Here is a 22,225-nt window from a genome sequence, read left to right as displayed (position 1 = left end):
CCATCAACCGGATCTATGCAGGGCCCTCCTACTAGAGGTTTATATGAAGATTCTGCTTCTGATGAATTTTCTTTTGACCTCAATCGACTAACTTCGGTATTTGGGTCTCTCAGCGGTGAATCAGTCAGTGGAGTTAACAACCTTCAGTCACCGTCTAATCTGGTCGCTGATGGTTACTAGGCGTCGCCAACTGATAATCCGATTTTGAACAGGGGGTTCTCTCCAGATCCCGGTGATAATGATCCGATCCAGCAGTATGTCAATTATGAAGTTCAAGCTACTGTAGGGGTTGGAGCAAAAGTGGGCATCAAGTTACAAGGGTTTGAAGTAGAGACTAGATCTGTCATTCTTGGTGAAGGTGAGTATGCTGGTTTACAATGAATTTTCTGTCGATAAATTTAAGGGGGGTACGGGATTCCCGTAAAGTAGACTAGATTAGGGGAATTAAGACGTCTTATGGAGTTCATTTTGGCGATTCAAGAAACAAAATTGGGGGCTACGTCTAATTTTATGTTTAATGGAATTTGGGGTCGGTCGGCGTATCAGTTGGAATGTGTTCATGCAGAGGGTAGATTCGGGGGGATTATGTCTCTTTGGAACCCGAGTATGTTTGATTGTGATAATGTGATTAAAGATCGGTATTTTTTAGTTTTGTCCGGAGTTCTGAACCAGTTAGGTGTCCGGATTAATTTGGTAAACATATATGCGCCTAATGACGCTTCTGTGAGAAGAAACTTATGGGTAAAGTTACTGAATATGAAGAATTCACTCCAAGGTTTATGGGCTTTCATGGGGGATTTTAATGAAGTTAGGGACGAGACTGAAAGGCTCAATTCTGAATTCATAGCCTCGAATGCGGAGGCTTTTAATCAGTTCATTTTAGCGGCGGGTCTTTCTGAATTCAATATGGGGGGCAGCAAATTTACGTACATATCTGACCGCGGAGATAAGTTAAGTAAGCTGGATCGTTTCCTTGTTTGCCTTGGTATTATGGAGAGATGGCCGACGGCGTCGGTTCTAGCACTTAACCGGGATGCGTCGGACCATAGACCCATTTTATTGTCCACCGTCCCCTCGGACTTTGGCCATATCCCTTTTCGGTGCTTTAATTCATGGATGGAAATGCTGGGTTTTGTGGAATTAATAAAACAATTATGCCAAAGTTTTGTTTTTAATGGCCCAGCGGACATGGCTTTATCAGTTAAACTTAGATGGCTAAAAAACATCATCAAGGCTTGGTTGAAGGTGGAACGAGAAAAATCATAAGGGGTTTATTTGGATAAAAAGAACCGAATTCGTATTCTGGAAAGGATGGCTGAGGAGAGAGCTTTGGAGGAAGAGGATCTAAATGAAAGAGCCGATTGTATCAATATCATTTTGGAAATGGATCGAAGAAAATTCTCGGATGCCAAACAGAAATCTCGTGCTAGGTGGGCGTTAGATGGAGACGAAAAACCGCATTTTATCATAATATTATTAACTCTAACATCAGCAATAACCGTATTAACGGCCTCATGGTTAATCGAACTTGGATTACATCTCCGGTGGAGATAAAGGAGGCCTTTTTGGATTTCTTCTCGAGGCAGTTTGTTGAACCAATGGCCGCTCGACCGTCTATTAACTATCAAAACTTGGCATCCCTCTCGGCAGTTGACGCTTATTCTTTAGTTGTTTCGTTCTCGGCTATTGAAATTAAAGAAACAATCTGGGGTTGTGTTGGCGATCGGGCCCCAGGCCCGGATGGATTCAACTTTAAGTTCATAAAAAAGAATTGGGATCTGTTTCAAGGAGATTTTTTAAGATTATTCCAGGAGTTCTATGTTAATGGATCCATTAATAGATGTTGTACGTCATCCTTTATTGCTTTAATTCCAAAAATAAAAGACCCCTTGACTCCATCAAGTTTCCGGCCCATCAGTTTGATAGGTGTTGTTAACAAGGCTATTTCTAAGGTATTGGTGAATCGGCTGAGGAGTGTGATCGGGAAGCTGGTCTCGGAAGAGCAATCCGCATTCTTGGCCGGGAGGAATATCTCTGATGGTCCGTTGATCCTGAATGAAACAATTGCTTGGATGAAAAAAGCTAAGAAACCCGGTATGATTTTTAAGATTGATATTAATAAAGCATATGATTCTCATAATTGGAGCTACTTGGATTCAATCATGGCTCAAATGAATTTCCCGGATCGTTGGAGGGGTTGGATTATGGCGACTCTAGTATCATCTAGGGCATCGGTTTTGGTGAATGGGTCACCTACCATGGAGTTCGAGTGCTCTCGTGGTTTGCGTCAAGGTGATCTGCTATCTCCATTCTTGTTCGTTCTAGCCATGGAAGCGCATACGGGGATTATGAAGAAGGTTGTGTCGGACGGTATTTTCAAAGGTTTGCAATGTACATCTACAGGTCCGATATTATCTCACCTTATTTATGCTGATGATGTTGTTTTTCTTGGGGAATGGTCGCGTGAAAACGCTCTTAATTTACGCAGAATTTTAAGATGTTTTCATTTAGTTTCGGGGCTGAAAGTGAATCTTGCTAAATGTTCATTGTTTGGGGTCAGGGTTGGTGAAGTTGAGGTGCAATAGTTGGCGGATATTCTGGGTTGTAAAAGAGGCTCTTTGCCTTTTAAACACTTGGGTTTGGTGGTGGGGGCCAATATGAATCTTATTCGTAATTGGAAACCGGTTATTGATGTTTTTAAAAATAGACTGTCGCTTTGGAAAGCAAAAATGTCACACCCCCAAAATCCACCTGCGGAGTACTAACAAATGGAGGCGTGACTGACCAGGATCCAGCCACCAATCATATTGAACAAGCATATAAGTAGTTATAAAGTCTAACCAATACAATTGGTGTTCAAACAAAACATAGTTTAAGTTGCAAGCGGAAGCATAAGATTTAAAACCAAAACATAAATTCAATTGTTTCCAAGTTTAACATGGCACGCAGCTATCCATGTCCCACAACGACTCTCCTCCATGCAAGCTTCAGCTAAGTACCTATGGTCCTACAAAGCATGTAGTAACGAGTCAACAACAAGTTGAGTGAGTTCACAGTTGGGTGTTCGTTTTAGTTTGTTTCGAAAACAGTTTCCTTTATCTGGCAACCTGCCGCGGGGGTTACCCCATAGTTGAAAACGTGATTTGTTTATTCCCGGTTACTCTGGCAATCCAGCCGTGGGGACTACCCCATGATAGTTATCTGGCATTTCGGCCGTGGGGGCTACCCCATGTATACACTAGACTCGTTACCATATCGACTGCTGACTGTAGTCATGTTTATGTGCCCTGAAACTGTCAATGTCTATCATCATTGACGTGCCCCAGATCCATTAGTTCACGCCCGTCCTCTGCGGCACGGTGTGAGGTTTGTCAGACCTAGATAGCGCTATCTACCTAATGACCCGCTCGCCATTGGCCCGGCGATTAAGTCGATATAAAAGGAGGGACTTCGTGATAGAGTTTTGGTCTAGTACGAGTTATCTGTCCGTGAGGACGAGGAATTTCATTCCTGCACCATTGTTGTCCTACCCAAGGAGGACGAGGAATCTACGTTCCTTAACCCCATTCCCAACCCAGGGAATCCCATGCTTTGTAGAGGGTGTGAACTCACCTTGGTTTGCTCGGCAGATACACAGAAAAGTCAATCAAGTTGTAAGTGGTCAACTACGTCCTAACATAGATACCATTCAAGTCAGGTTCATATCCAAGTAGTGCACGTATGTTCTACACGTATACTAGCAAGTTGCATACAGGTATTATTCATGGCATACATGTATGAACATAGCGGTTTACAATAATACCTACGAGTTGAACAGTAGTACGTATACAAGTAAGCAAAGCCCAAAAGTCCGGCCCAATCCTAAGCCCGTAGCAATGCAAGTCCAAACAGTGCATGACATACACAATTAACAATACACAGAAAGCCCATACATTCGACCCACTAACCTAGGCCCGTAACAGCGTGAAAGTCCAAATAGCGTACACATGTGCGTAGTCTCGAGTCGAGACTGTGCGGTCTCTAGTCGAGACTGTGCGGTCTCGAGTTGTAGCTTACAAGTTCCCGAGTCGCAATCTGAGGAGGTCTCGGGTCATGCATGTATTGGTTTCGAGCCGAAATTGGACTCACAAGCATAGTCTCGAGTCATGATGTTTGTATGCTGATGAAGCATGGTCTCGAGTCGAGACTAGAGGTTCTCGACTCGCAACCTTGTGTCGAAACCGTGATCTCGAGTTGACATATGGTGGTCTCGAGTCGAGACCGAAGGTCTCGACTGACACACCTGTTACCAGCCGGCATTTGTACTAACCAATGGAAATCCGATTTCATGCAACAGTGTGTACTATCCATACAAACATGTTTTCTTGTCTAGCAATTAGCCAAAATGGATCAAACATATCAATTTCAAATATCCAAATCATATTCAACAAGTTCTTCACATATTCATCATGTTCTTCATTATAGTTTTCATCTTACACACTTGAATAATCAAAATAAGCATAAACCACAATAGTTATACAACCTAGTCATCCATATCCGATTAATACATGCATCTATAGGATTTATCATCAACATTCAACCATTTTTATGTTATCTAAAACACATCCTACACATCAAACATGAATATGTGTATTTCTAATCAAACAAGCACCTTTATCAAATACCAACAATAGTCATAATGCGTTCATCATGGATAACAACAATCTTAATATCGGCATTTCAAGAAGGATGTGTAAAACTTAACAAGCAAATGCATATTATCATACAACTCATCACACATCATCAACCGAAATAAAAGCACTTAACATGAATCACTAACCGGTTGTGAAAAGGCACCGAGATAGTAAGGAAGACGAATAAAAATGGAGTTTCCGAGTGATGATCCCAAGCTCGATTCGAGAGTCCTAGTGTTGCCGGTTTGAATCCGAGAATGAGGGAAGAAGGTTTGTGCTTCTAGGGTTTTAGTGAGAGGGAGAAGGTAGGAGTGTGTGTGGATTGCCCAAAGAATGGCAAGGTTAGCTCTCACTAAGGATTATATACTTGTTCCACATTGGTGCACCCTAATGGGTTTCGGATGAGGTGCACGGCCCAACCGGCCCATATGTTGTACTGTTCACTCGAGACCACATGGTCTCGAGTCGGGTTCTTGTGTCTCGGGTCGCATACATACAAGCATACATATAAACATAACATATAATCACATAGGACGTTCACATATATCATTACACCAACACGTCAACTAATCACATAACGTTTCAAGTAGGTTACATCGAGATACAATGAAAGGTACTAAATTTCGAGTTGTCACATCATCCCCAAGTTGAAAGAAATTTCGTCCCGAAATTTGGTAAGCACTCACTGAGGAAGCTAGTTAAGTTGTATGGTTTTCCCGGTTTTCCTGGGGTGTCACATCCTCCCCCCGTTGATCTGGAATTTCGTCCCGAAATTCCGTAGCTTCAGTCTCAGTAGTGGTTGTACTGTTTGCGAACAGTTGGGGATACTTTTGTTTCATCTGATCTTCGCGCTCCCAGGTGAACTCTGGGCCGCGACGTGAGTTCCAACGAACTCGAACGAGGGGTATTCTAGTGCTCTTGAGGACCTTAACATCCCGGTCCGTGATTTCAACTGGTTCCTCGACGAATCGTAACTGCTCGTCGATAGTGAGTTCCTTCAGAGGAACTATGTGGGTCTCATCTGACAGACACTTCTTCAGATTCGACACATGAAAAACGTTGTGAACTGCACTGAGTTCTGCTGGTAAGTTCCGTCTGTAGGCCACCTTGCCTATTTTCTCGATGATTTCAAATGGTCCGACGTATCGTGGGTTAAGTTTGCCTCGTTTGCCAAAACGAACCACACCCTTCCAGGGTGAAACTTTGAGTAGTACCCGCTCCCCAACCTGGAGCTCAAGTGGTTTCCTGCTCTTATCGGCGTAGGCTTTCTGACGGTCTCGAGCTGCCGCCATGCGTTGTCGTATTTGAGCAATCCGTTCAGTAGTGTCCACCACATGTTCCGGACCAGTGATTTGACTATCCCCCACCTCTGCCCAACAATGAGGTGACCGGCATTTACGCCCGTACAATGCCTCAAACGGAGCGGCTTTAATGCTGGTGTGGTGGCTGTTATTGTACGAGAATTCCACAAGTGGCAGATGCTTTTCCCAGCTGTTGCCAAAGTCGATTACACATGCACGAAGCATGTCTTCTAAGGTCTGAATAGTGCGCTCGGACTGCCCGTCCGTCTGAGGGTGATACGCTGTGCTCATATCTAAACGTGAGCCAAAGGACTTGTGCATTGCTTGCCACAGCTCTGAAGTAAAACGTGCATCTCGATCGGAGATAATAGAGGTGGGCACCCCGTGCCTCGAAACAACTTCCTTGAGGTATATTTCCGCTAGAGTGGAGAATTTATCCGTTTCCTTGATCGCCAAGAAGTGTGCGGATTTTGTGAGTCGATCCACGATCACCCAAATAGTATCATTTCCGCGCTGAGTTCTAGGTAGGCCAGTAACGAAATCCATGGAAATTTGCTCCCATTTCCATTGTGGTATCTCTGGTTGCTGGAGTAGGCCTGAGGGTTTCTGATATTCAGACTTGACTCTTGCACAAGTCAAACACTTGCTGACATAGGTCGCTATGTGGGCCTTCATGCTAGGCCACCAGTACGTAGTTTTGATATCATGGTACACCTTATCTGATCCAGGGTGTACTGAGTAGCGAGACTTGTGCGCTTCATCCATCACAAGCTCTCGCAAGTTGCCATAGAGTGGGACCCAAATGCGCCCCGTTACGTAGTAAGCACCGTCTTCCTTCTGTTCTAAGCGTTGCCTTGAGCCACGTAGGGCTTCAGCCTTGACGTTTTCTAGTTTCAATGCTTCCATCTGAGCAGCTCGTATTTGAGAAGGGAGACTAGAATGTATAGTGAGTTGTAAAGCTCTCACGCGCTTAGGTGCGGTGTCCTTTCGACTGAGGGCGTCCGCCACGACATTGGCCTTCCCCGGGTGATACCTGATCGAGCACTCGTAGTCATTCAGTAGCTCGACCCATCGTCGTTGGCGCATATTCAGTTCCTTCTGCTTGAAGATGTGCTCGAGGCTCCTATGGTCGGTGTAGATGGCGCACTTGGTACCGTACAGGTAATGTCGCCATATCTTAAGTGCAAAAACAACAGCTCCCAGCTCCAAATCATGCGTAGTGTAGTTCCTTTCATGAACCTTGAGTTGTCGTGAGGCGTAGGCTATGACTTTATCTCGTTGCATCAATACACAACCAAGACCTTGAATTGATGCGTCGCAGTAAACCACAAAATCGTCTATGCCCTCTGGCAGTGAAAGGATAGGTGCACTACAAAGTCTATCCTTTAGGTGCTGAAAGGCTAGCTCCTGTGCACTCCCCCATCGGTAAACAACGCCTTTCTGTGTTAATGAGGTGAGGGGCTGTGAAATCTTAGAAAAGTCATTTATGAATCTTCTGTAGTAACCTGCCAAACCCAAAAATTGATGAATTTCCGTTGGTGTACGAGGTGCAGGCCAGTTCTTAATCGAGTCCACCTTGGATGGATCAACATGAATCCCATCCTTGTTTACCACATGGCCTAGGAAATGGACCTCACGAAGCCAGAAGTCGCATTTCGAGAACTTTGCGTAAAGCTGTTCTGTTCGAAGGAGTTCCAAAATAAGTCGTAGATGCTGCTCGTGTTCCTCTTGGCTCTTAGAATAGATCAGGATGTCGTCGATGAAGACTATAACGAATTTGTCCAGGTATGGTTTGCACACTCGGTTCATCAAGTCCATGAAAACCGCAGGTGCGTTTGTCAGCCCAAACGGCATGACCAAAAACTCATAGTGCCCATAACGAGTTCTAAAGGTTATCTTAGAGACATCCTCTTCTCGAACTCTCAGCTGGTGATATCCTGATCTCAAATCGATCTTTAAATAGTAACTCGACCCCTGCAACTGGTCGAACAAGTCGTCAATACGTGGTAAAGGATAACGATTCTTCACAGTTACTTTGTTGAGCTCACGGTAGTCGATACACATTCTGAAGGTGCCGTCTTTCTTCTTCACAAATAACACGGGAGCTCCCCAGGGTGATGAGCTAGGACGAATAAAACCCTAATCCAAGAGTTCTTGTAGTTGTGTAGAGAGTTCCTCCAACTCCGATGGGGCTAAACGATAAGGCGCACGAGCTATAGGCGCAGCTCCAGGAGCTAGTTCAATCTGAAACTCGACTTGGCGATGGGGTGGAAGACCAGGTAATTCCTCAGGGAATACCTCAGGATAGTCACGTACAATTGGAAAATCTTCTAGCTTCTTCTCTTTTTCCGAGGTGTCCGTAACGAGAGCCAAAATGGCAGTGTGACCCTTTCGCAAGCACTTCTGGGCCTTAAGGAAAGAGATGACGTTTTCAACAGCACTCCTCTTATCGCCATGAATTAGGAGGGGTTCATTGCCTGAACCAGGAATACGGACAATCTTCTCGTTGCAAAGGATCTCTGCTCGGTGTTGGGATAACCAATCCATCCCAATGACAACGTCGAAACTACCCAAGACGATAGGAATAAGGTCAATAGAGAAGGTCTGGTTAGCAAGAATAAGTTTGCAGCCTTTGACTACGTGTGAGGCCTCCAAACTCTTACCATTTGCCAGCTCTACAGTGTGCTTGTTGTTCAAGGGTGTTGGAATACGCTTAAGCATTTGACTAACTTCTAGTGACACATAGCTAGTATCGGCACCCGAATCAAATAAAACTGTAACATAGAAGTCGTCGAGAAGCAACTTACCCGTCACCACGTTGGGGTCATTCCTTGCTTCACCTTGGCCAATCACGAACACCCGCCCCCTGGCACCATTGTTGTTGTTGTGGTTCCCATTGTTACCGTTCCCCTGATTATTGTTGTTGTTGTTGTTCTGGTTCTGGTTCAGTTGGGGACAATCTTTCTTGAAGTGGCCTTCAGCTCCACACTGAAAGCACCCTTTGTTGTTACCCTGCTGCTGGCGCTGGTTCTGTGGGGCCTGTTGTTGACGATTCTGGCTGGCGGGGTACAAGCTTCTGCAATCCTTGGCGGCATGACCTGGCTTGTTGCACCGATGACAGTTGCCCCTGGTGCATGGCCCACTGTGGTGTAGGTTGCAGCGATTGCATTTGGGGTGATTCCCCTTGTACCCACCATGACTTTGACCACCAGGCGATTGCTGACTGGGGCTCTTGTAGTCATCAGTCTTTCTCTGCTGAGACTGAGATTGCACAGAAGTTGAACCCTTGCTTGAAGCTCCATCCCATTTTCTCTTGTTGTCACTAGGAGCACCCGAAGTAGCTGTAGCACTTATACGCTTTGGTAGCCTGTTTTGTTCCACCGCCTGATCAGTAAGACGGTGAGCCAACTGAACAACTTGCTGGATAGTGGCCAGGTTTGCTGAAGTCACATGACTTTGGATTTCTGGCACCAAGCCCTTGAGAAAGAGTTCAATTCGCTTAAATGGAGGGTCCACCATAGTAGGACACAATAAGGCAAGCTCATGCGATCTCTTAGTATACGCCTCAATTTCTGACCCCGTCATCTTGAGGTTGTAGAACTCGTCTTCCAGCTTATGAATGTCATCACGACTGCAGTATTCCTACCTGATCATTTCCTTGAAAGTTTCCCATGGGGTGGCGTTGGCTGCAACCAACCCTAGCATTTGAACCTGAGCGTTCCACCATGTGAGGGCTAAACCCTCGAGAGTTCCGGTAGCATACTTCACCCTGCGCTTCGGGGCATTCACACATTTCGAACACACATTCTAGTTTCTCAAACCAGTGGAGGAGACCTACTGCTCCTTCAGTTCCGCTAAAAGTAGTGGGTCGGCAGTCCATAAAGGTCTTAAAAGTGCACACGGGTGGCTGAGCATGCTGACCTATCGTGGGCGAAAGAAAAGACAGAGTTTAACACAAAGGTTGGTTCACGAGAGTAGGATTCTAAAGATCCTAGAATGAGTTCGGACTGCAGGATATACCTCCTGCGTATGCAGCTGCAAGTGTCACAGCAACTCATTCGTTAATCAGAGCCGTCAACTGGGCTTGAGTCATGTTAACGCGTCCACTCATGATCTTCATATAAGAGGGAAACATGAGTGAGAGAGGTTCTCGAAAGTGCGATGGCAGAAGGGAGTAAGCACACATGTGTTCAAGCAACAGTATTTATACTAATCAAGCATACCATGGGCAATGTACTATGTAACTAACAAGTAGGCAATATACACAGATCATATCACCTAGAATGTCGAGTTTTGCATGTGGAGTGAAGCGTCGTTGTGGACCGTAGAGCACTGCACAGGTTATAGTCTGATTTTAATAAAACCCTTTTCCTTATTAAAACCAAGTTCGCTATAACCAATGGCTCTGATACCAATCTGTCACACCCCCAAAATCCACCTGCGGAGTACTAACCAATGGAGGCGTGACTGACCAGGATCCAGCCACCAATCATATTGAACAAGCATATAAGTAGTTATAAAGTCTAACCAATACAATTGGTGTTCAAACAAAACATAGTTTAAGTTGCAAGCGGAAGCATAAGATTTAAAACCAAAACATAAATTCAATTGTTTCCAAGTTTAACATGGCACGTAGCTATCCATGTCCCACAACGATTCTCCTCCATGCAAGCTTCAGCTAAGTACCTATGGTCCTGCAAAGCATGTAGTAACGAGTCAACAACAAGTTGAGTGAGTTCACAGTTGGGTGTTCGTTTTAATTTGTTTCGAAAACAGTTTCCTTTATCTGGCAACCTGCCGCGGGGGTTACCCCATAGTTGAAAACGTGATTTGTTTATTCCCGGTTACTCTGGCAATCCAGCCGTGGGGACTACCCCATGATAGTTATCTGGCATTTCGGCCGTGGGGGCTACCCCATGTATACACTAGACTCGTTACCATATCGACTGCTGACTGTAGTCATGTTTATGTGCCCTGAAACTGTCAATGTCTATCATCATTGACGTGCCCCAGATCCATTAGTTCACGCCCGTCCTCAGCGGCACGGTGTGAGGTTTGTCAGACCTAGATAGCGCTATCTAACTAATGACCCGCTCGCCATTGGCCCGGCGATTAAGTCGATATAAAAGGAGGGACTTCGTGATAGAGTTTTGGTCTAGTACGAGTTTATCTGTCCGTGAGGACGAGGAATTTCATTCCTGCACCATTGCTGTCCTACCCAAGGAGGACGAGGAATCTACGTTCCTTAACCCCATTCCCAACCCAGGGAATCCCATGCTTTGTAGAGGGTGTGAACTCACCTTGGTTTGCTCGGCAGATACACAGAAAAGTCAATCAAGTTGTAAGTGGTCAACTACGTCCTAACATAGATACCATTCAAGTCAGGTTCATATCCAAGTAGTGCACGTATGTTCTACACGTATACTAGCAAGTTGCATACATGTATTATTCATGGCATACACGTACGAACATAGCGGTTTACAATAATACCTACGAGTTGAACAGTAGTACGTATACAAGTAAGCAAAGCCCAAAAGTCCGGCCCAATCCTAAGCCCGTAGCAATGCAAGTCCAAACAGTGCATGACATACACAATTAACAATACACAGAAAGCCCATACATTCGGCCACTAACCTAGGCCCGTAACAGCGTGAAAGTCCAAATAGCATACACATGTGCGTAGTCTCGAGTCGAGACTGTGCGGTCTCTAGTCGAGACTGTGCGGTCTCGAGTTGTAGCTTACAAGTTCTCGAGTCGCAATCTGAGGAGGTCTCGGGTCATGCATGTATTGGTTTCGAGCCGAAATTGGACTCGCAAGCATAGTCTCGAGTCATGATGTTTGTGTGCTGATGAAGCATGGTCTCGAGTCGAGACTAGAGGTTCTCGACTCGCCACCTTTTGTCGAAACCGTGATCTCGAGTTGACATATGGTGGTCTCGAGTCGAGACCGAAGGTCTCGACTGACACACCTGTTACCAGCCGGCATTTGTACTAACCAATGGAAATCCGATTTCATGCAACAGTGTGTACTATCCATACAAACATGTTTTCTTGTCTAGCAATTAGCCAAAATGGATCAAACATATCAATTTCAAATATCCAAATCATATTCAACAAGTTCTTCACATATTCATCATGTTCTTCATTATAGTTTTCATCTTACACACTTGAATAATCAAAATAAGCATAAACCACAATAGTTATACAACCTAGTCATCCATATCCGATTAATACATGCATCTATAGGATTTATCATCAACATTCAACCATGTTGCCGGTTGAGAGTCCTAGTGTTGCCGGTTTGAATCCGAGAATGAGGGAAGAAGGTTTGTGCTTCTAGGGTTTTAGTGAGAGGGAGAAGGTAGGAGTGTGTGTGGATTGCCCAAAGAATGGCAAGGTTAGCTCTCACTAAGGATTATATACTTGTTCCACATCGGTGCACCCTAATGGGTTTCGGATGAGGTGCACGGCCCAACCGGCCCATATGTTGCACTGTTCACTCGAGACCACATGGTCTCGAGTCGGGTTCTTGTGTCTCGGGTCGCGGGTCGCATACATACAAGCATACATATAAACATAACATATAATCACATAGGACGTTCACATATATCATTACACCAACACGTCAACTAATCACATAACATTTCAAGTAGGTTACATCGAGATACAATGAAAGGTTCTAAATTTCGAGTTGTCACAAAAGAAACTTTCTTATGGTGGTAGAATCACACTTCTCAAATCGGTTCTGAACTCGTTACCGACTTATTTCTTTTCCTTGTATAAAGCGCCGGAAAAAGTTATTGAGATATTGGAAAGATTGAGGAGGGTTTTCTTTTGGGGAGGGGTGGATGAAAACTCTTATATGAGTTGGATGGCGTGGGAAAAGGTTATGGCTCCATTTGAATATGGGGGATTAGGTTCAGATCACTTAGAGATGCTAATCTTGCAATGTTGTCAAAGTGGTGGTGGAGGTTTAAAACGGATAAAGAAAGTTTATGGAGAAGAGTTGTATGGGCTGTACATCATAATAGTAGATCTTGGTCATCGATTCCGGCGAAAGTTTCATTGGCTGGTCCTTGGAAACAAATAGTCGGCATACATGAACCTCTTAATCATGTAGGTATTAATATTATGGATTCTATTTGGTGCAAAGTGGGTTGCGGCTCGAAGTCAGCCTTCTGGATTGATTTTTGGATCGGGTGTCAACCGCTTTATTTAAGCTTTCCTCTTCTATTCGCTTTAGAAAAAGAAAAATTATGTGCAGTTTCAGATCAGGTGTCTTGGGGGACTGATCGAGTCACCTTGTCATGGTGTTGGAGCCGGTTATCATTGTCCGAGAGCGAGGAATCTGAGTTGCTGGAATTAATTCTTCTGCTGAGTGACTTTGATGTTTGTGAGGGGCTGGATAAGTGGGTATGGAATAATGATCGTTCTGAATCATTCTCGGTAGCAAGTATCAAAGGTATAGCGGTGGTGGCATTCAGGTTCGTTCCGGCCTACATTTTTCCTTGGAATAAATATGTTCCTAAGAAAGTTGGGGTTGTTTCTTGGCGGGCGGTTTCAGAACGTCTACCTACTAGAGTGGCATTGGCATAGGAATATCAATATTGGTGATACCAGGTGTTTATTTTGTGGTGATTATGAAGAGTCCAGCGATCATATGTTCGTATCTTGCCATTTTGCTCAAACTGTTTGGATTGTCATGTCGCAGTGGTGTAAGATTCCACCCATGGTAGCCTTTAGTCTGAGAGATATACTAGATGCTCACTTATATATGCATGGTAGTAAAAAGAAAAAGAATGTGTTTAATGCCATTGTTCAGGTTGTGATTTGGAGTGTATGGAGGATGCGTAATGAGGTTCTATTTGGTCAGGCCGAGCCTAGCATTTCGAAGGTTGTGGAGGAGTCCAGGTCGATGGCTTATCATTGGATTAAGAATCGCTCGAGGTCTTCGCATTGGTCTTGGAATGAATGGCGGGATTTTTCCATTGTTTTGTAATGTATCTTTGTGTCTCGTTATGTTCTTGTAGTTTTTTCTGGTGCTGACCGTTTGGTCATTCTGGTGATGTGGTATGTAAATGTGGTGTCTAGCTTCTGGCTAGTTGAATTAATAAAATTTTGTTGGCCGTTCAAAAAAAAAGGTGTCTCTCAAAATATACAGATGAACAGTAACATTTTATCTCTCCTACACTCACAACCACTTTTATACTCTTTATATTTAAAAAACACCACACACAAAATTTGATACTATGGATGTGAATGCTCTAAGACCAATAGCGTGAGATCAAGTTGTTGAGAACTAGGGAATATATTAATTTTTTATTGTTTTTAATTAAAACTACTTGGTTTTGTTTGATTGATTTTGCGTCTCAGGTTAGACGAGTACAAGCACTGTATCTACTTTTCTAATAAACCTTTACACATTTTGTTCTTTATATTACCACATCTTGTAATCAGCTATTATGATAGACGTAATACACTATTTTTAACTTGATAAGGTAAATTGTTACTTATTACATGTATCATTTTATACCTTTTCTGCGCTATTGAACATATAAATCATAAAAATATACACATAACTCTAATTTACAGATCATATTTGTCAACTGACTTTTATTATTATTATTATTATTATTATTATTATTATTATTATTATTATTATTATTATTATTATTATTATTATTATTATTATTATTATTATTATTATTATTATTATTATTATTATTATTATAATTATTATTATTATTATTATTATTATTATTATTATTATTTTATTTAATACTTATTATTAATAATTAATAATACGAATAAAATAGTGGCACAAGTGTCCATTTTAAGGTTTGATAGTGTTTTTGGGTTCTCTAGTGTTGATGTGAGTTTGTCATAATGGCGTATGGACATTATCATGTTCATCTTGACATCTTTATGCATTGGAATCATGACCAAATATTATCCTTATGTTATCATTTCATTTTATTTATCTTCGTTATTAGAAATTATTATTTTTATATTTTACCTTTATGTTTAATAATTATAAAAAATAATAATTATATTTTACCTTTATGTTTAATAATTATAAAAAATAATAATAATATACTAGTTTAGCGAAAGGAAATTTCATAAAGTGTTAAATCATTCGAATTTGGCCCATTGCCCCATCATAAACGAGTAAATTTAAAAAGAAAGTTAGATGGGCCATATTAACATTGTCGTGCAAGTACAATTAGCCTTGCTTCTAAAATGAGCCAATCCATTTAAGCATACTATTATACTATCAATCCGGCTCATGGTGGAGTTACCAGGGGTAACACCACCATCACAGGCTATCCCTTATTCCTGTCTCCGTCGTGTAAAAATAATGCTAAATTTTGTCTCCATAGTGTAAAAATACTATTAAATTTCGTCTACGTTATACAAAGGATACCCCTAATCCTAAAAAACAAAATTTGAGATGCCCCTAAACTTTTGGACTAGATCCACCACTTATCCGGCTCATTACCTAAAATGAGCCAATCCATTTAAGCCTACTATTATACTATCAATCTGGCTCATTACATCCTTTGATGAAACTGTTTACAAATTTTACGTTTAGAAGATGCTAAAAAATATATTAAAGAATTCGATCTCACATAAATTACTAAATTTTATTTATGATGATTCTGTTAATTTATAATAACACTAGCTTATAAACCTGTGTATTGTATGGGTTAAATTTCAAAAAAAATACCAATCATAAATTTGTATAGAATCCTTATAGGTGAAATGACTTATCACATAATACATAGAATACATAGTGTCTAAATTGTATAAAACAAAATAGGTTATATCACAAATAACTGTAGGTCCCCTAATCCGTGCGGATCGTAACAGAATCGTCGATCCAACCTAGAGTGCGGAATCCCCTAGATCAGATTTCACAGAAAATGAGTAGAACAAGAATCACTTTAAACCCGATCTTTATTGATTATCTTCAATCGATTACAATCAATCAAGATCCTAATTTGTCCAAGCCTTTGTCTTTCACAAATTCTCTCCAAGATGATTAAGGTGATTAGAAGATTAACATAGACCCTAATGCTAAGCTTTGTTTATATAGGACAAAGCTTTGCATATGGGCTAGGTCTTGGGCAAGGCCCATTTCGCAAACCACTCCCCATATGTGGGTTTGGTTTGGCCCAATCACTCTTAATTCACTATTACAAAGCTAAACTCGCTAATTGTTTATCGTTTTACTAATTACAAGATATCCAAAGACCAAATCTAAGCTGTTGTCACAAATATGCACCAACAAACTCCCCCTTGACAATAACTCGCAAAGGTAACTTCAGTCTTCAGAATCTCACAGTCTTTTGGTCTTTGGATAGCTTCTGCTTTCACATCTTCTGTCAGCAACAGACTCCCCCTAAGCTGATGCATCCAATCACCTAATCTTCAAAACAGTAGCACTTGAGCAAACTCCAGTTCAGCATTTGAATAGCACTCTTCAAACTCTTCAACTTTGTTTGCAATGTAGAAAGGAGGTTCTACCATGCATCCAATCAAACTCTCACCTTCACAGCAACTTCTCAGCAACATACTGCTTCAATCTGTAATACTATAAAACAAACATCTCGAGAAACCATAAGAATTTTTCAACAAAAGTTAAACAAATTATTATTATTCAAGAGATTGTCAAAATGTATCACAGATTAAGCACTTTCCATTCATCACCAACACGCACAAATTGTAAACAGACACTTTATAACCTGCTTGATTTGAAAATTTTGAACCTACTTTCTAACACTGTCTCCCCCTATCGGTAACAACTCCTCCAAGAATAACAGTTTCCCGTACATTAAGAATTTTAACAGAAAAAGACACTATTTTTGTATTTTTGTATTTTCTGAAAGCAAATAAATAACAGAAAGCAATAAACACTCTATTTTTGTGAGAATCACCGGTAAGAAGATCATATCAGCAAAATCAAACTGTTTCACACCATTAATTAATTCTTTGTTTAAGTTTTTTTTTCATGAAAAGCAGTTCAAGACGATTACCAGTATGTTTGTCCACCTAAACAAAATGCATGAACATTTCAAGTACCATTACCATATGATACGTTAAGGTAATTTTATTTCTGATATATTAGTGTGTCCCACTTCAGGATGTACCCCCACGATCAAGGTATGCACAAAGATTCATCGTAGTAGGTCAGTATACTGAATTCATCCGCTTTGTTTTTCAACGTTTAGATAATTGGTGAACAGGTCAGTACTTCCGTAGAGCAGAGAGACCAAAATATCTAACGAGGGCTAAGACAGATACCATTTTTGGTACGAATTATGCATTTTGCACTTATTGAATGACTCTCTATGAGAGCTTCTTCATTTTCAGGGTTTTGGCATTTTTGGCTCTTTTAAGATATCCTGGGTGTGTCTAGGTCAGCATGTATCTGGATGCAGCAGAAGGACACCCCTGATATCCCCGGATGAAATAACAGTATAAAGACCCAAAACCTCACATTTTGGCAATCTATCAACGCAAGAATTAAGGTCATTAAACCATACACCACTGATGTGTTCCCCACTCATACTCAGTGCATTTAGGTTTATATCACATTTATAAGTTGATTATTTCATGTTTTTGCCTACTGGTACATTATATGATGAAGCTGCTATCACACTTAAGCAATTTAATTCATTTTCAGTGTGACAGTCTAACTTGCTGATGTACTATCATTTCTTCTTTGTCACACAGTGAAAACTCATTTTTGATTTTCTATTTTTTTTATGTTTTTAATTTTTCAATGTTTTTGTATTTTTGATTTTTGAGAAAGCAGTAAACTATTTACAAAATTCTTATGAAAAACCAGTTATTCAGGATTCCTCATCCCGTTGAGTTCGAATAAGTGTTCAAAGCGAGCTCGATCAAAAGCTTTTGTGTAAAGATCAGCAAGGTTATCTAGTGTGTCGACTCGGTGTAATTCAATGAGTCTCTTTTCAGCACAATCCCGTATAAAGTGATGACGTATGTCAATATGTTTAGTTCTACTGTGCTTTACGGGATTGTTTGTGATTGAAATAGTGGCATTATTATCTATCATAATAGGAGTACGAGTGAAATCCAAACCGTAATCGCGCATCTGCTGTTGAATCCAGAGAACCTGAGAACAACAGCTACCCGCAACAGTATATTCAGCTTCACACGTAGAGGTAGACACACAAGATTGCTTCTTGCATTGCCAAGACACGATCCTGCCTCCTAAAAACTGACAACCACCTGTTGTAGACTTTCTGTTTGATTTGCATCCTCCAAAGTCTCAATCAGTGTAAGCAACGAACCTCAAATCACTATCAGCTGGATACCACAACCCAAGTTTAGGTTTCCCCTTCAAGTAACGAAGAATACGCTTCACTGCTTTCATGTGAGACTCTTTTGGATTCGCCTGATATCTGGCACACAAGCATACGGCAAACATGATGTCAGGTCTTGAAGCAGTCAAGTACATGAGAGAACCAATCATCGCCCTGTATTGAGTAGGATCAACATCTTCAGTGCTTTCATGATCTGGGCCAAGATTGTGATTTTCACAAATGGGTGTGTTGAAAGTAGAGCAATCCTCCATTTTGAATCGAGCCAAAATGTCATACACATACTTCGTTTGATGAATAAATATCCCATCTTCCTTCTGTTCAACTTGTAATCCCAGAAAGTAAGACAGCTCACCCATAGAACTCATTTCAAACTTGCTCTTCATCACCTGTTCAAATTCCTTACACATGTTCTCATCAGATGACCCAAAGATGATGTCATCCACGTATACCTGTACCAGTAGAAAATCATCCTTCTTTCTCTTTATGAAAAGTGTACTGTCAATCTGACCTCTTTCAAAACCATTCTTGAGCAGATGTGTAGATAGTGTCTCGTACCACGCCCTGGGAGCTTGATGTAGTCCATACAAAGCCTTATCAAGTTTGTACACTCGATCTGGATAGTCTGGATCAACGAACCCATCTGGTTGTGAGACATACACCACTTCTTGGACTTTCCCTTAAAGAAATGCACTCTTCACGTCTAGTTGGTTAACTTTAAAGCCATTGAATGAAGCAAAAGCCAGAAACAAACGAATTGCCTCCAACCTTGCCACTGGTGCAAACACCTCATTGTAATCAATCCCTTCTTGCTGATTGAAACCTTTGACAACTAACCGAGCCTTGTTGCGTATGACAATACCTCGTTCATCCTTCTTGCACCTAAATAGCCACTTAGTGCCAATCTCTCTTTCACCTTTAGGAAGGTCCACTAACTCCCAAACCTTCAACTTCGCAAACTGGGCCAATTCCTCTTGCATAGCTTCAACCCATGAATTATCTTTAAGAGCCATGTGAATGTTCTTCGGCTCCTCTTGGGAAATAAAGCAACTATACAAGCACTCATTCACTATCCCAGTCTTCTCAATCGAAGCAAATAACCCAGAATTCGCTGTTATGCTTCTTCTAGTCTGAACACCTACAGTAGGATCTCCAAGTATCATGTCAACTGGATGTTCTCTATTTGCTCGTGTAGTAGCAACAGCATCGAATTCTAGATTATCACCCAGGTTTGATCCAACCTCCCCTTGAATATTCTGATTTTCAAATGGATTAATGAAATCCTCCCCCTGATTGGGTTCAGGTTCACTATCGCTTGAATCAGGATCAGCAGCACCTTGGGAAGTTTCCGGAGCATCTGACATATCAACATTCGATCTAGGCATGAACTCGCCTTCATCGTCTTCACCAATCACTGTTTGAATCAGCTGAGAATCATCTGCACCAAAAACCTTAGGAATATTAAATGATTTAAACACACTTTCATCATCATATAATATAGCAGGACCACTCGTTGATTGTTGAGGTTTATAGGAAGTAATTTCTACATTGAAAACAACCTCAATTTTACTAGTTTTTAGATTAAAAACCCTTTTATTCGGTGTGCCAGGAACGTAGCCTAGAAAGTAGCCTTCGTCAGCCACCTCACCGAATTTTTGTTTATCTTTGTTTCGCACAATGGTGCAGGGTAATCCAAATGGTTCAAAGCCTGTTAAGTTTGGTTTTTTGTTAAACATCAACTCATGACAAGTTTTGTTAAAACGTTTGACGGTCAAAACTTTGTTTAGGACATAGCAAGCTGTATTCACAGCTTCTCCCCAGAAAAGAACTGGTAGCTTTGAATCTAAAAGCATAGTCCTAGCAGCTTGAATCAACGTCCTGTTTTTCTTCTCAGTGACTCCATTCTGTTGAGGTGTATAAGGAGCGGAATATTGATGTTCTATTCCCTTTTGAAGACAGTAGAGATCCAGAATCCGATTTTTGAACTCCGTGCCATTATCACTCCTTATCCTCTTGATCCTTGCATCATGAACGTTTTCCAATTTTGTAAAAAGATCTATCAGCATCTCTGCTGTCTCATCTTTTGAACCTAAAAAGAAAACCCATGAATAACGTGAGTAATCATCAGTGACAACAAGACAGTAGTACTTTCCACCTATGCTCCTTACGTTCACCGGACCGAATAAATCCATGTGAAGTAATTCATAAGGGGCATTAATGGAATTTACTGTTTTAGACTTATGAGGTTTCTTGTGTTGTTTTCCCTTTTGACATGGAAGACATTTATCTTCCACTTGAAACCTCAGCAATGGAACCCCTTTCACTAGCTCATTTTTAATAATGTAATTCATTTTGCGGTAGTGAATATGGGCCATGCGTCTGTGCCACAAGATCAATTCAGCTTCAGATGCTTTTGACAGTAAACACGCCACCGCTGCAGTTGGATCTTTGGCACCCATGTCCATGACATAAGTGTCATTTTTCCTTGGTGCACGCATCACTATCCAATCATCCGGAATGACTAAACCCGGTTTCAACACCAATGCCTCAGTATTTGTAAAATGGACCGAGTGACCCTTGTCGCAGACTTGTGACACGCTCATCAGATTGTGTTTAAGCTGCTCAACATAGTTCACTTTATCCAAAGTGATCTTCCCATTTGTCACTTTTCCTCGTCCAGTAATCCTACCACCTTTATCACTAGCAAAATTAACATGTCCACCATCATATTCTTCAAATTCAGAGAACAACCTCGCATCCCCCGTCATGTGCCTGGAGCAACCACTATCAACGTACCATAAGTCGATAATCCTCCTTAGCAGCTCCTGCACACACCAATCAAAAGATTAGTTAGATTGGGGGACCCAAGCCTTGATGGTCTTGGGTCGTCCAGATTCATCAACTACAGGAACATCCATCCAATATCCATCACTCCTAACTGGAGTCTTGGATCTTGGACCTGTTGATGGAAACGGGGTCTGATTTCCATAGGGTCTCTGGTCCTGAGGGTTCCTATATGTGTTTGGACTATGTGACCTTTGAAACCTTGAGTTTTGATTCCAAGAAGCTTGATTGTTGTAATTTCTAAAGCCATTGTTATAAAAAGTTCGACCACCATTATTTTGGTATCGATTTTGATATTGACCTTGACTTCTGAAATTATTTGAGTTTTGGTTGTTCATTCTTGGTGAACTACTTCTAGGTCTCTCATATCTGCCTGATGTAGATTCAGGCTGAAATTTAGGTTGATTTCTTTGAAAACGAGGAACTTGTGGAGTTCCTTTTTCAGCCTTATTTACATCAATAGCAACACCCTTTTGTTGCTTTGGAGCAGATTTCTTTGGAGAATTTGATACTTTCTCCTCACTATCACCTTTCTTCTATGGTGATTTTCCTCTTTGTTTCTCACTAACTTGTGCTTCAATCTTTTTGTTAGGATAGCAGCTAGCTACATGTCCCTTTGTGTGACATTTGAAGCACGATCTCTTTTTCGAAGACTTCTCACCTGAAGCCTTTGAACTAGATTCTGGTTTTGATGATGATGCCTTAGAAGGATTTGGTTCAGTTTGCTTAGTTTCAGAATTTTCTTCGTTTTTGTTTTTAGCAAACTCTACATTTGATTCATTTTCGATAACAGCTGTTTCGTTTTTCATGTCACTACCTTGAACAAAATTAACCTTTTTAACAAAAGTTTGATTTTTGTTTTTAGAAGGTGTGTTTATCTTTTTCGAAACAGGTTTGTTGTTATTTTCCTTCTTAGCATCATTATCTTCAAATACATCACCTTGACTGGATGTGAAACTACTTGGTGATGTTGACAAAAAGTCTGTGAACTCATCTTCATCAGGTAAGAAAGAATAGTCATGACTAAGAGGAGGTGGGACTTCATTAAAGGCCTGGT

At 41.3% G+C, this 22,225-nt stretch overlaps 1 protein-coding gene across 1 annotated transcript; it reads left to right on the top strand.

The window, feature by feature from the left end:
- The first annotated feature begins 456 nt into the window (after positions 1 to 456).
- Positions 457 to 1,266, top strand: LOC110914284. Its single transcript, XM_022159086.1, has one exon. The coding sequence runs from the start codon at positions 457 to 459 to the stop codon at positions 1,264 to 1,266; it is 810 nt and encodes a 269-aa protein (XP_022014778.1).
- The last annotated feature ends 20,959 nt before the right edge of the window (positions 1,267 to 22,225 follow it).

Source organism: Helianthus annuus, chromosome 15 (assembly GCF_002127325.2).
Source record: "Helianthus annuus cultivar XRQ/B chromosome 15, HanXRQr2.0-SUNRISE, whole genome shotgun sequence".
Classification (NCBI taxonomy): Eukaryota; Viridiplantae; Streptophyta; class Magnoliopsida; order Asterales; family Asteraceae; genus Helianthus; species Helianthus annuus.
Note: the sequence above shows the minus strand (reverse complement) of the source record. Positions and strands in the feature narration are given on the sequence as shown.

Bases quoted from the DNA above. Each gene is read 5' to 3' on its own strand.
- LOC110914284 (XM_022159086.1), top strand. From the start codon at position 457: ATGGAGTTCATTTTGGCGATTCAAGAAACAAAATTGGGGGCTACGTCT.